Consider the following 15850-nt stretch of genomic DNA (forward strand, 5'->3'; position numbering starts at 1 on the left):
TAAAGATTGTTTTATAAGGAGTTGTGTTGTTAGTTTACTGGTAGTGAATTATAGTGTTTTTACCTGTGTCGAATAATGCCACGATAATTGCCTCCTAAGCACATTTGTATTGGGTTAATAATTAATACGCTATACACTAGTATAACCTCAGGTCAACGAATTGTGGGCCTAGTTGTAGGTCAGTTATGGGCCTAGTTGTGGGCCTAGATGTGGGCCACTTGTGGTCCTAGTTGTAGGCCACTTGTGGGCCTAGTTTTAGGTCAGTTGTTGGCCTGGTTGTGGGCCTAGCTGTAGATCACTTGTGGTCCTAGTTGTATGCCACTTGTGGGCTTAGTTTTAGGTCACTTGTGGTCCTAGTTGTGGGCAGTTGTGGGCCTAGCTGTATGTCTGTTGTGGTCCTTGTTATAGTCCAGTTGTGGGCTTACCTGTAGGCCTAGCCGTAGTTCAGTTGTATGTTATCCCTATCTACATATTCGTAGAGCCAGTTGTATAGGTATTCAATAACAATATATGTTAAGCTAAAGTATAGATTTTATACTAAACTGAGGATTACGTTTGTTTTTAAATACAAGCTAGATCTATAAGCCAGTTAATGTATGTAGGAATGGCTAATCGATAATAACCAAAAAAACATTATTTTATTTTAAGTTAAACGATATTATAAATGAATTGCAATATGTATTCACATTTTACTTTAAAATTTGTATTATGCATTAAATTCATTCTTTCATCCAGTAATGTTAGATATATTTTGAATAGTTTATTTTGTTGAAGTGCTTGTCACTGGTGTCACCTGATTGTAATGAAATTAGGTATCAACACACATACACACACCAGGTATCAACACACACACACACATCAGGTATCAACACACACACACACACACACAATTAAACCATATGCTTTGTTATTAGAAAATGTTATTTTATCATCACTCCACTCCATATAGTATAACACAACATAACGAAATAAGAATACACCTTTTCATGTTAGCTATGTAATATATACATAATTGTTTAGCGACAAACCGAAAAACAAAACACAGCAATTGTGTGGAATAGACCATTGTTGAAGCTCCATTTTTTAAAAAAAACATCTTTGATAATACATAATTTTCTAGGCACAAATTTTGAATGAACGCCAAGACAACAATGCGCCAGGATTAACAGATGATTACTACATGAAAGCATATAATCTTCTTGCATACAACTTATCTTTACAATGAACAATGTCATACAACTAGAGAGTTTAACATCGTATCCTCTATTTATGCGTGTTAGTATTCGACGACAGTGGCGTAGCGAGGTCGGGTGTCACCCGGTGCGGCACTTAATGGTGTCACCCCCCAGAGGCGCAGCGACCATTCCCAGCGCCCGGGAACAAACTTTATATTTTCAATTTCCACCTCCCCCCCCCCTCAAACTTTCGATTTGCATACCCCTCCCCCTCCACCGTTGTAGGGATTTGTCAAATTTGCTCTTAAAAGACTATTTAACACTCTAATTAACCACTTTTTAAAGTGGAATTATAATTTTTCTGTATATATTTTGCTATTTTTTGCCTTGGTGTCACCCCCCTAAATGGTGTCACCCCCCTAAATGGTGTCACCCCCCCTAAATGGTGTCACCCGGTGCGGTCCGCACCCCCGCACCCCCCCCCCCCCCCCCTCGCTACGCCACTGTTCGACGACGCTTTGAATCCTAATCCTCTGTTATATTCGTTTGCTTAACTAATCATAGTCTTACTTAAAGTATTAGTTGGATGCAGTGTTTCTTTCAGACATTTTTCTGAAATTGTCGGGTGTGGGGTGGAGTGGCGACACTGGTTAAAGTATATATTTTTTTTTTAAATATTTTTTTAAAAATTTCCTTTAGATGTGGGTAGGGGAGGAAAAAGAAGCGGTGGACATGCTTAGACTCCCCCTCCTCCTCTAAACCACGTTCAGTATCAGCTCGATCCTCTGAAGAGGTGCATGAAAGAAACTCAATTTGGATGGGGGCGGGGGTGATGGGAATAAATAATCCTAAGAGCTGAATAAATATTACTAATACTTTTTTTTCCTAGACAGGATCTATGGTAGTTGTGTGACGTAACCTTGATTGACAGGCCCATAGAATGCAGGGCAGTGGTCTCTATCCGGACGTACAGCACTACTACAGGGGTCATCGACCCAACCCACCCACCAGGGCGGACACTAGGGGGAACTACCCAGGTCACAGCAGACAGTGGGCGTCACCCGGAAGTGCCGAACATGCCGGATACTTCCGGTCTTCACCGCGGGCCGAAACCCCGGACTACCAAAACACGAGCCGGGGCGTGGCCCGCTACCGGCCCACGACCCCTACGGCTCCCAGCGAGGAGCTGAGTCTCGACAACCACGAGCTGTTTTACGACTCCCGCCAGAAACCGTTCGCGTCGAAGAGACTGGACCTGACGCCCAGCGATCACCCGGGAAACCTGAGCATCCAGAGGTCAGTCAGTGACAACATGGACCCGGTCTATTTAAACGAGACCCCGACCCACGCTTACCGCCGAGACAGCGACCCGCATCTCAATAACCTCAGCACGAACAGACACACGCGTTCTCAACAAAGGGGAGATACCCGAGCTGAACTAGTTTCTCCAAGAAAAACACAGTTACTTCCCTTGAGTGTCAGCTCTGATTTGCCGCCCTTACAAGAACCATGGACGATAACTCCGGACGAATCCCCGCATAATGACTGGCCGAGGGAGGCAGGTCGAGTTGAGGTTAAACTAAGTGATAACATGAGGCAATATTTAGACAACTGCATCAGTTTTGCGCTCCCCCAAAGGGAGGTAATTCAATCGCCTAAAAAAGAAAGCCCGGAAACGATTAAAATTCGCGCGGAAAATGAACGAAGGCGCAGGGAAGCCCAGTTGAGCATGTTTGCCAACACGGTAACTATCGACAATTTAAAACCAGGGAAAATAATCCAATCCCCGGAGGCTGGAAAAAGTTCCGGAAAGTACAAAAAGCGAACTCAGAAATCCGTGTCCCGGAAATTAAAAACCGAAAAACAGCCGAGACGCGCCAGACCGGAACACTCCCGGAGTCCCGGTCGCTCTCTTCTCAAACCCTGCCGGGATGCGTACGAGTCCTGGTTGTCATGGAGACGTGACGTCAACGCGGCTCTGTCGAAAAGGATTCTGGAAGCCAGAGGGAGCCACCAGGACGAGAAGAGGGAGAGGGCGAAGCTGTCGAAAAATCAGCCCAGCACGGAGACAATCCGGCAACTTCTCCAACAAGTCACCATCTCCCAGAACACGTACCTGGCCACCGACTCGTTCCTGTTGTTCGGGATCCCGCGGGTGACCAACGTTAGGGTTTAACGGAGGTTTAACATGTCGGCAAGCACTGTGGAGGTTTAACTTGTTGACGAGCACTGTGTAGGTTTAACATGTCGTCAAGCACTGTGAAGGTTTAACATGTCGACAAGCGCCATGGAGGTTTAACTTGTAGGCAAGCACCAAGGTTAACTTGAGATTTCCGTTTCACTTGCTTGTAAACAGGATGGTTTAACAAAGGTGTCTACCGACAGTAGGTTAAACCATAAACTGAAAGGTTTAACAGTTAAACTCAAAGGTTTATGAGACTAGCAAGCTGTGTTCTTTAATAGAAGGGTTTAACAAGGGTGTGTTAAAAACTGACTAAACCAAAATTGGATGTAAACGGCATGCGAGATTCAGTTAAATGTCTAGTTAACATGTAATCACGGTTAACCTTAAGTTAAAATAATTATTAGCAAAACACCTCGAAGGCTATTTCTCTATATGTTATTCAGTTTTGGAACATATTTTCATTTTTCATATGTTCAATATATTCATATTGTTTGACTAACTAGTCAATTTCTTGTTTTGTTCATATTCTGTTTGTTTTGCCAATCAAACTATTTTATTCATATTCTAATTTATTTTAGTTTGTTTACTAAGGCAAATCTAACTCTTGATATTTTTTTCATATCCTAGTTTAGTTTTATTATTTTACTAAGGTCAATATAACTCTTGATATTTTGCTTATGTTTTAAATTTAGTTTGTTTACTAAGGCAAATCTTACTCTTGGTATTTTGTTCCTATTTTAGGTTTGTTGACTACCTAATATAATCCAAGGGATAGCTTGCAATAATGTATTCTTTAAATACCGCAGTATTCTTTTTTTTTATGATGCATTATACATGTTGATGCGGATTAAATGTGTTTAGTAACAGATTAAAATAGTGGATTGGAGTGGATTGGTAAATATTAAGATATGATCCTTGGAAGTGTGTGTGTAGTAGGTGGGGGGGGGGGGGTAGTAAAAGAAGTGAATGTTATTTATTGCAAGATTATAGTGGTTTGGAAGATTACACATTTTGAGATTGCAATAATTGATATATATTTTGCGCAGGGTTGTTGATTATAGGGTTACTGTTATAATAATTAACAAACTGACTGATTATAATTGCATACGGATTTTCATGCACCGTCTACCCTAGCTAAAAGTATTGATTAAATTATTAACCATTCATGTGCCTGGTTATGTGTAAAGGCGGATAGGCATACTGCTGACCATATCATCCCTTCATATGCCGAGGTCAAGAAACATATGAGCTATACTTCATCCGCCATTTGAATCACTAGGTCTAAATTGGAACTTTACTACATTTTTAATTAACAAACTAATACTGCGTACGAATGTTTATGTAGCCTAACCTAGAAAAAGTATTGATTAAAGTATTATTTAATAATTTATGTTCCTGATTTTGAACATATTTGAAATTATGGCTTTTTTACTAATTTGCATTAAATTTTTGTTCTCGTCAAAGTGTTCTTTCTTTTATCATTATTTTTTTTTTACTATCATACTGAGTTGATTTGCTTTTGATCCGGTTCAGAGACGGTTCTAATCTTGAAATCAGTTTAGTAGATTGGTGGCATATCCTCAGATTAGGCGATATTTGTTCTCCGCTGCACCAATTTTTTAATTTAGGGGCGGACACCCCCCCCCCCCTCCTTTCCACAATATTGCACACCCCGTAGTTTCGCCATTAGTCTTATACAGCCAGAAAAGCTCATTACAGAATCTCTAACGTTCCTTAAAATGGGTGTAGGTTGCATAAACGAACTGTCGTCTACGTTTGAAGTGAATGAAACTATAAATGATACATTAAAACAATCAAAGCACATGAAGCACACAAATGTGACTTTAATTCAACACAGGTAACGTTTCGACACCAGGTCTTCGTCAGATTTTTCCATTATAAAATTTGAAATTTAAAAAAAAAAGCTCTTTATTTGATTTATCGAACATACTTTAAATTAGTATTAAGGTTTAGATTGCACGTGACGTCATCATGTTCAGTCAAGTGAGACGAAAATTTGAGAATATAATTTTTACATAAGAAAATAAATTGTATTTAAAATGTTCAACTTTTCGAACGAACGTTACAATGCCATGCATTATCTTGCGAACGTGTTTTACGTTGTAAAATATTTAATCTGCAAGAGATTGTTTACAGGAATATTCAACCACCCAGTAAAATAAGGGCTAGGTACAACCACCGGATCAACAATGGCGTAACGAATGTGTTAGATCTTTGCCAAGTTTTAGCACACTGGCGTACCCAGGTTTACGGGGGTAGGGGGGGGGGGGCAAGATTGACCTTCACATTTGGTACGAGTTTTGATTAGTGCCAAAAAAAATATTCTATTTTAGTGTAGATCTATAGGTAAACATGTTATGATCATTGGGGGTGCTGGTCACGAGGGGGAGGTCACGAGGGGGAGGTCACGTGGCTGAGTGAAGCTGACCCCAATAACACACAGGTATGCTAGTTATATAACAACTGGGAATTATAGGTTTAACAGTACTCCCATTATAATGTAAGCCTATTTACCTTATAACTTAGTAATTGATCGTATTTATACCATAATTTTAAAATGCGTTTATATAATTAGTGTTTCTGAACCACTTTTTTCACCTTTTTTTAAAAAAATCATCCAGATACATATGTTTCTGATGACAACGCAAGAATATCTTATTTTCAATAAAATTGGATGTTAGATTAATGGTAGGTAAAATAAAAATAAAAACTGATAAAAAATAACCCTTAAAGGAACTCATTAAAATGAGACAATTGAATACGCTTTGTTTAATATAAGCATATGTAGCTAAAATGTGTAAGAGATTACTGAACGACAAATTGCTTTAATAATTAAAGTTTTATTACTTTATTTTTAGTGTATTTAAAAAGTTCTTATTATAAAATATTGTACACATTTTTTTTTGTTTTACTTGTTCATTTGTGAGTAAAATACAAAGAAAAAAAAATGATTATAAAAACAGACCATCAATGTTTTTACACAGAGCTTTACTCAGTAGGCTAAAATACAAAATTAAGCTACTATCTAGGCTGTTGCAAAGATGTAGTATTTTTGTTAATCATTGTAATTACAGCTTCCAAACTGCCGTCTGTGTTCTGTTTAATAACAGTAACACGATTAAAATAACTCCATTATTTATTCAAAATAAATTATTTAAAAAACAAAAACTGAATGAATCTTTAACCTAGTAGAAGCACCGGAAGTTCTAAGAAAAAAAACTGCTTTAGAAACTTTCATTGACGTCATCGACTATTGTCAAGGTTTCCATAACGTAAACGAAAGTTCAATAATGTATTGTTTACCACTTCCTGTGCCTGCGTTAGGAGTAACCTTCCCGAGCTATATTTAGAAAGCTTTAGTATCTTTGGTAAGTAAATTGGCTACTTATTTTTTTTAATCACCGGCATGGGATGGGGTGAATAATGAGAAATTAATTGTAGACTATTCATGGTGTAAAAATAAACGCTTATTGAATTTACTTTATAAAACAAGATGAGATTTATTTTAGGCCCGAGGCGCTAAGGAATTCTGTGTCAACAATAAATGTATCTTTGAAGATTACCCTCTTGCAAAAGACGTCACCAATTCCCTCCTCCTCCCCCCCCCCCTCCCCCCCCCCCCCCCCCAACCTCCACCTCAATCACAAGGAAACCATAATGCAAAGAAATAAAATCATTTTCATATTTAAAAAAAACAAACTAAATAACAAATGCAACTTTGCGTTTATTCAACCCGTCCATCCATCCCTCCCCCTTTTCCTCAAGCACATTTCTGAAGTCTGAGCCCCTTTCATTTAGGCGAAAGACGTCATTTAAAGATCTCTTATTCCCCGTCTGTGTTTATATTATAGTTACGTCATTTACAGTTCACAACAGCTAACCCGAAAGTGTAGAGTTTAATCCCCGTAAGTCCTAGAGTATATCCAGCTCTAATGGGTACCTGAATCACGTTATGCGTAGAACTAAACCATCATTTCATATGCCATGGTTACAGAATAAGGTGCACTCTACTTCACCTGTCCTATTGATCCTCAGGCTCGAATGTTTAGCTTTAACTTACGCCATCTCATGACCACAGCCTCCGGTTGAAGGTTTGATACAGTGCTATGTTGATTGTGTAATGTTAAATATTACATTCCTTTTTAGAGTGATCTCCCTTACGCCTAGCTTCCCACTATACAAAAGTAGTTGTACTTTAATTCTAGCTAACTACACAAGTGTCACTTCGATTCGATCTTGATTTAACACTGCCAGCTATAAAACTGAATTCGTTATAATTACCCAGAGTGCTCTTATGTTTAATGGGTTGGAGATTTTATTTGTCTTGTGATCAGCTCGATTTTTTTGAGCTCACGTGATCGCGGTTAAGCTATCTCTGAGGCTAATCTATACGGCGTAATGAGGTCCATGTTTTCGGTCGGCTGATTAGCGGCTAGAAGCTATGCCCTTGAGGATCATTGAAATCGATCAAGCGGGACGAAATCATAAAGTCGGTGGGCCGTGTAATGGCATCAGAAGTGTATTCTTTCATTTCTTGCCTTCCTTTGCTCAGTCAGCGTATAGAGAGGATAAAGTAAGAATGATTTTTTGTTCCCCAATTTTTTTTTAAAAGCCAGTGATATTTTTAGCACTACTAGACATCAAAATTAGGTTATAATGGTGGCTAAATTCAAAATATGTCTTCCATACAGAAAAAAACTTTAAAAAAAAAACTTTACTCACCTTCATCAAACCATAGTTTACATAGTGACAGAGTGGTGAATTTGATTGTTTTCAATGGGCTTTCGAATCCCTTCCAGCTGTTCTGCTTTATTTTTACAGTTACAGATGTCTGCGCATACGCACTCTCTAATCAGTCGGATAACATTGCCTCTTCACAGCGCTGACTAGAGGTTTATTATCTTTTCCCGTTCGTTCCCAAGACACACGGGGCAGATGAAGTAGAGCTCATCTATTTCAGAGATTTCGGCATTTGAAGGGATAGTGTGGTCAGCACTTTGCCCAGCGGCCTTTGTTTTTCCCTTATTTGAGTCAGGTACCCATAAGAGCTGGGTGGGTTTATTCGTTCTATAGACTTGATGAATTCGGATTCGAACTCTACCGCTAGACCACGCCGTCCCATGTCTAGAGGTTAGAGTAACACTACATTTTCACAATGTTATGGCTGTCTGACGCAGGGTTTCATATACCTGCCACTACAGACATCTCGAAGTTTGAAACATCATTAGTTGTTATTTGATTATCATTTCTTTAAGCTAAACACAAAGATCAACACATTTTCATTTAGTTATAACATATTGCATTTATTTTAAAACAAAACAAATTATACATAGCAATACAACATAATCATTTGTAATAGGTGTAATGTATGTAATAACTCGCGTATTTGGCTAACCTTTCATTGTTTACAGTGTCTAACCAACGCGTGCTTTATGAAAGGAAGTAATGTGACGGTCAGTAGTTAACTGTTCGAATTGCACACCAACGTTGCACACGAATGGTGCACACTTTTGTAGCATCGCCTTACGATTATACTCATTTATGGCTGGCCTACCATTGTGTCTACATAGCCTGTCTGACTATATTAATTCCTTATAATTATTTTACACAGCCTTGTTGGCTACCCTCCATTAATGACTACAGTACCTTTTCAAACCTGAGGGTCCACGTGGAAGGTTGAAGTAGAGTTCACCTGTTTCGGTAACCTCGGAATATGAAGCCACATTCACTTCCCTTACTTGAGTAGGGTACCCATGAGAGCTGGGTGGACTCAAGGATGTTTTAAGGGCTAACCCGGGATTCGAACTCGAAATTTTCGTGTTAGCAGTCCTACGCTTTACCATCCGACCACGCCGTCCTCATCCATGGCTAGAGCTACCTTAATCCCTAAATCCCACTGTGGCTAACTTACGTTAGCTTATGCTACCACAATGGCTATCCTTAAGGCTAATTCACTTGGTGCTACAATTCCTTAAAGTTGTGTCTTGAACGCATACAAAACAACGTTTAAAAGCAAACTAGGTTTAATTTTTACCTTCAATGTAAACCTCTGAAACACCGAATTAAGTTTTGTTAGCGCAGAATATCATAAGCTGATGACAACTTAGTCATTTATCTTGACAAAAAACCAGACTTTAGATATCATCCAATCATACTTGGGAAAAAAAAGTTTTACAGAAACGTCACTCATTAATAGTTCAAAGGTTAAGGGGAATTCCCTAACCCATAACAAAACAGTTGAAGGGTGATTGTTATTTGTTTGTTTGTTTTTTTTTATCAGTACGATGTGCCTAAACTTTCTTCAATCACCAAATTTTCGTCCGAGGCGTTTTTCAGGATAGATTTGATGGGCGTAGGTTTAAGCGTTGGGTTTCTGACGTATTTTTTCCTTGGCCTTGACCTTGTCAGTTCCTTCTTGACATCGTCTGCCCAGTGGACTCGTCCGTTGGAAACCTGACACAGAAAGACATGATACTGGTTTAAAAGGTTTAATAAAAGGTCATCTTACAGACCTAACGATCCATAGGTGTTACGGGTCAGTTGTAGGTTAGATAGAAATAGGTTAGAATAATCTAGAATTAGGGGAGAGTGCGGGTGTGAGTTGAGTTTACCCTAGAGTATTGTTAACCCCGGTGTGTTTATGTATTGTTATCCCAATGTCGAACGCGGTATAAAAGTTGGAGTGATTGGTTGTAAGGGGTTAGTTGGTAGCGGTTAGGACGAGGGCTACTCTGTAATGTGAAGAATTGAGACCAAATAAAAGTATTGAAGATAGCTACGAATCGTTTCCTGAGTTGAACCAAACCCGGACGCAACAATAGAAACATGAAGCAGTTCATGTGTTTTGACCTCTTCATATTAGGGGATGGTAAGGTCAGCGTATGTCCAGCTGTAAATACTTTCCCTTACGTGAATCAGATACCCATCAGGGATGGGCGGGTTCAATGATATCCTGCAGTTCAGAGTCCGGACCGAGATACGAACTCGAGACCATCGGGTTAGCAGTCGAGCTCTCTACCCCTCTACCACGCCGTCGCCAAAATACTTCTGCTCATTTTATGATCTGACAACGCGACTGGATTATATCAAGCCGCAAAGCCTTGGCAGCAAGTAGAGAAGAGCCAGATTTTGCCCGTTTGTCAGCACCCCCCCCCCCCCATTTCTCTTCGCATATCTGATGGACCCAAAGGTAAGGGTAAAATATAAAACTCGGCATTATGTTCTAAAACTTCGAGTATTATTGTCAGAATGTCAAAGCGCCATAATGTTTATCTGATTTAATTAAAGATAAATTATTTGTGATAACTTTTACGAATTTTAGTTTAAAATTCATTTTGAAAAATGATATTTTAATGGCTGTATTAGTGAACTGGTTCTTTTCCGTTATGAGGAACCAGAGACCAGTGTCAAACGATCAGTAACTTATATAAGATATGAAAAACTTTGACTAAACCCTCAGCAATGTCAGCCCATCACACGCCTCTAGCCGAGTGAAGAATGCTACAGTAGAGTGTTACCTTAAACTCTGATTTCAACAACATCCCATCACTAATGTTACCTTAAACTCTGATTTCAACAACATCTCATCACTAGTGTTACCTTAAACTCTGATTTCAACAACATCCCATCACTAATGTTACCTTAAACTCTGATTTCAACAACATCCCATCACTAATGTTGCCTTAAACTCTGATTTCAACAACATCCCATCACTAATGTTACCTTAAACTCTGATTTCAACAACATCCCATCACTAATGTTACCTTAAACTCTGATTTCAACAACATCCCATCACTAATGTTAAACTCTGATTTCAACAACATCCCATCACTAATGTTACCTTAAACTCTGATTTCAACAACATCCCATCACTAATGTTACCTTAAGCTCTGATTTCAACAACATCCCATCACTAATGTTACCTTAAACTCTGATTTCAACAACATCCCATCACTAATGTTACCTTAAACTCTGATTTCAACAACATCCCATCACTAATGTTACCTTAAGCTCTGATTTCAACAACATCCCATCACTAATGTTACCTTAAACTCTGATTTCAACAACATCCCATAACTAATGTTACCTTAAACTCTGATTTCAACAACATCCCATCACTAATGTTACCTTAAACTCTGATTTCAACAACATCCCATCACTAATGTTACCTTAAACTCTGATTTCAACAACATCCCATCACTAAATCGTCTGCTGGTCAGTCGGCCGTTGCCATTACTTTCGTCCATATTTGGCAGCTGACTTATTGCCCCTGATTCATACTGAAAAGCAAAACACATTTTATACTTCAAACCAAACCTATTTCACGGCTACAAGCCAAAATTAATATGTTATTTACTTAAAGTTAAACAACTTGTATATGCTGCAGACTATACACATATGCTGCAGGATATATATATATATATATATATATATATATATATATATATATATATATATATATATATATATATATATATATATATATATATATAAATATATATATATATATATATATATATATATTAATGTAAGCCTAAAACATAGTACACTAACAAGCCAAATGTTCTATACGCAGAGGCGTAGCGATAGGGGGGCGGGGGTGCGGTCCGCACCGGGTGACACCATTTAGAGGGGTGACACCAAGGCAAAAAATAGTAAAAATATATAGAGAAAAATTTGAGGGGGGTGCAAATCGAAAGTTTGAGAGGGGGGGTGCAAATCGAAAGTTCGAGGGGGGTGCATATCGAAAGTTTGAGGTGGGGGGGGTGCAAATCAAAAATTGAAAGTTTGTCCCCGGGAAGAGTCGCTATGCCTCTAGGGGGGGGGGTGTCACCATTAAGTCCCGCACCGGGTGACACCCCACCTCGCTACGCCACTGTCTATAGGTACTCTAAATTAAATACATTTTGTTTTGGCACACGAGGAAGTTTGTGTTTTCTGGCCAGTCAGGTGACACGTTCCGGTATCTAAAAAATAATTTAATTAAACTGCTTGTGTGTACCTCCTCGGCCATAGATTGAGACCACGATCTTTCTCTCTTCCCAGCGGCCTCCGCTGTTGCGTCATCTCCGCTGCTATCGCTGTCGTCCTCACTATCACCATCTTTTCCTCGACACTTCATGCACCGGCACTCGCTGTCCCCCTCCTTGTGAGACTTGCACGAGAGGTAGCGCAGGGCCTGGGAAGAATAGCATAGATATCACAGATACATAAGTATAGCATAGATATCACAGATACATAAGTATAGCTACAATAGGCAGAGAAAGCCCTTAATTGTGATGGAGGCGTGGTCGAGTCGGCAAAAGCTCATAGTTGATGAATTTGAAAAAGTCTCGGGTTCAAACCTTCTGGCAGATAAGGCTCGATCCCTTCTAACACTAAAAATTAAGAACGAAGAAGAAGAAGAAAGATTACACCTAATAGGTTATATCTTGTTGTATCCCATGGTACTCTTACATTGATACAATTGTATATTGCTGTATTATGGGTAGGCGTGGTCGGATGGTAGAGCGCACGACGTCTAACCCGAAAATCTCGAGTTTGGATCCCAGGCTTGAGTCTGCGTGACGTGCTTAAGTCCACCCAGCTCTGATGTGTTTACCTTACTCACATTAAGGAAGGTAATCAGCTAGGCCTAGTGCTGATCATACTATCTCTTTATATGCCAAGGTCATAAAACAGGCGAACTCTACTTCCACAGAATGGATCGCCATGTACGAAACGGTAACTTTATTTAATTTTCGTTACTATTTTTGTTTAAATATTACAACAAAGTGTTTAGCTTCCTCTGCGATTTGAAGGTTTCTTCTTACTGACAAATCGTCATACACTTTGACTTGCCACTGAAAGTAACTCGCAAACTCTTTTTAGTTTTTCCATAATACTTCGTCTTCGTTAACTCTATAGCATTTAATCAACATTACATGCGGTAAAATGCTGTCTACACACAGAATGCCCAAACGGGGAAATGCAGAGTTTGTTTCTTTCAGGCAGTCCACCCCCTTCCCTTTCTAAAGCAAGCCTATGTGAACACGATAGCTTGGTTGCCGTTGCATCTAGGTTGATGAAAATTCACATTTAACTATAAGATTGTATGCGCAGGTTTCTAACAAGTTTTTAACGATTTCCGGTAACCGGAATCAGTACTTTATTTACACAAGATCCCGATAATAAGTAGGCCTACTGTTTCATTTAGGTATAATAAATTTACTACATAAAGTGAATTTACTTTTAGTTCTTGAGTGACGTCAGATACATGCAGTGGTACTAAGCTCTGTGTCCGTTCGCTGGACGAAATTTCATATTTAAGTGTTGGCCCCAGGACGTCTTTATATTTTTATTTTTTTGAGCAATGTCCGGTAAACGGAAAGGGTACTCGACTTTTTCGATTTCTCAAAAGCTGTCAGAATTTGATAATTGTGTACCATATCCTGAAAAAGCATGAACGTTCCGCCTCCGTTTACACACGTAAATCGGTTTGTCACATACAAGCACGCTGATGTATTTATATGCCATTCATGCTTTAGTAATTTAGTTCCATCTCGTGTGGTTTTATTTTTTTTTTTTTATTTTTTTTTTTTTTTTTTATTTTAAAGTAAGAAAATAAATGAGAAAGTCCACGCACAATGAGCATACACTGAAGTTGAAGGTAATGTTTCGCTTCCCTAATGATTATGTATGTAATACTCCTACGGGTGTTGAATATAAATTAAACATTAATAAGATTTGTCTATTTGAGTAATAAAATAAAATTAGAAAATCTTAAAAATGTTTTAAATATGGTTTTCTTTTGTTAATATGTTACGTTAACAAAAATTAATTTCATTATTTTTAAATGTGTCTTTTTGTTTAATAACTTTTTGGTGCCTTTCTACAAGTTGTATCCCATGGTTGTTTTAATTTTTTGATGGGAAGTAACTTGCACACTTTAATATTCCATGTTAATCACATCTGCTTTCCAGCATGCAATGTATTTTTTTTTAATTTAAAACGATGACGTAATATATAATAGTATCTTTGATTATCGATTGTTTAATTCTAGTAGTATAAATGTATCTCTGTATTTAAAATTAATGCATGTTTGTGCGTGTATGTCTGTCTTTTATACATTATTACACCATTCATAAAATCGTTATGAAACTTTGGGAAGTTGTTGAGTACGCTCAATCGAAGATTTCTATGGTTTTTTTTTAATATCGGAAGGGCGGCGCCCCATCTGTAGTATGCGGGTTGCGTCCCGGGTTGCTCAAGTGCATCTTAGCCCCTGGGGTCCGGTTGATTGGGCGTACAGCACAAGGTACTAGGTACTACTTTAATCAACGGTCAAACTGCACTAGAAGCGTTGTCTGACGAGATGGCATTTAACGAGCGTCCCAAGCTTACCCATAAGTACTATGACGCCTACATTTGTTTTAAAGAGCGCACTACAACAGTGATAGGACCCCATTAACATAACCCCATTAACCTAGCCCCATTAACATAACCCCATGAACATAACCCCATGAACCTAACCCCATGAACATAACCCCATTAACCTAACCCCATTAACATAACCCCATTACCCTAACCCAATTAACATAACCCCATTAACATAACCCCATTACCATAACTCCATTAACATAACCCCATTAACATAACCCCATGAACCTAACCCCATTAACATAACCCCATGAACATAACCCCATTAACCTAACACCATTAACATAACCCCATTAACCTAACCCCATTAACATAACCCCATTAACCTAACCCCATTAACATAAGCCCATTAACCTAACCCCATTAACATAACCCCATTAACATAACCCCATTAACATAACCCCATTAACATAACTCCATTACATCAGAACACGTTGCCAGAGACACCTTTACCTTACTTCAGACCCCTATTACCTTAGACCCCATTACCTTGAATATACCCCCATTATCTTCGACCCCCAATTAACTTACCTCTATGTAGTAATAATCCACGGGTACTGTCTTGTTATTGTTATCCACAATCGTCGTGGCTGTGTCGGATTTATCCATAGCAGACCTCACACTCTCTTTACTGGATAACATTTTGTTCACCAGATTTAAAAAAAAAAACACAACTTTCTAAACTTTCGGAAAGTAAATAAGTCTAAATCCACCAACAACCGTTTAAATCCACAAACAGACACGTGTATCCACTAATAAAGTTCTATATCCAACAATAAATGTCTAAATCTACCATAGAAAGACAATAAACAATACCCATCCGTGTATTTGAATAATTATATTGCTACAAGTCACCAATGTTGACTGTGAATTAAATAATTAATTACTAGAGTTGATCGGAATGTTAATTGATAAAATAAGCCTTCAAAACTATTATAAAAACTTTCCACAAGCAATAAACATTAACAACTTTTTATTGTTTTCATTGAATTCCCGTGTTAATAAACAATGGCAATAAACCAATTGCTTTTACAATTTAGAATAACAATTT

The 15850-nt window shown here is 38.4% G+C and overlaps 1 protein-coding gene across 1 annotated transcript; it reads right to left on the reverse strand.

The window, feature by feature from the left end:
- Nucleotides 1–8678: 8678 nt before the first annotated feature.
- Nucleotides 8679–15713, reverse strand: LOC131940594 (uncharacterized). Its single transcript, XM_059299298.1, has 4 exons — nucleotides 15331–15713; nucleotides 12383–12559; nucleotides 11550–11660; nucleotides 8679–9834 (listed from the first exon to the last, which is right to left on the reverse strand). The coding sequence occupies exons 1-4, from the start codon at nucleotides 15439–15441 to the stop codon at nucleotides 9658–9660; spliced, it is 576 nt and encodes a 191-aa protein (XP_059155281.1). The 5' UTR covers nucleotides 15442–15713; the 3' UTR covers nucleotides 8679–9657.
- Between the last annotated feature and the right edge of the window lie 137 nt (nucleotides 15714–15850).

This window comes from Physella acuta, unplaced genomic scaffold (assembly GCF_028476545.2).
Source record: "Physella acuta isolate Inbredline_101_S28 unplaced genomic scaffold, ASM2847654v3 ptg000323l, whole genome shotgun sequence".
Classification (NCBI taxonomy): Eukaryota; Metazoa; Mollusca; class Gastropoda; family Physidae; genus Physella; species Physella acuta.

What these genes read in the sequence shown, in the direction of transcription:
- LOC131940594 (XM_059299298.1), bottom strand. Translation starts at nt 15,441, where the DNA reads ATGTTATCCAGTAAAGAGAGTGTGAGGTCTGCTATGGATAAATCCGAC. An exon ending in CTCAATCTATGGCCGAGGAG is followed by an intron (nt 11,661 to 12,382) that starts GTACACACAAGC and finishes TTTGCTTTTCAG; the next exon opens with TATGAATCAGGGGCAATAAG. An exon ending in TGTTGAAATCAGAGTTTAAG is followed by an intron (nt 9,835 to 11,549) that starts GTAACATTAGTG and finishes TTTCTGTGTCAG; the next exon opens with GTTTCCAACGGACGAGTCCA.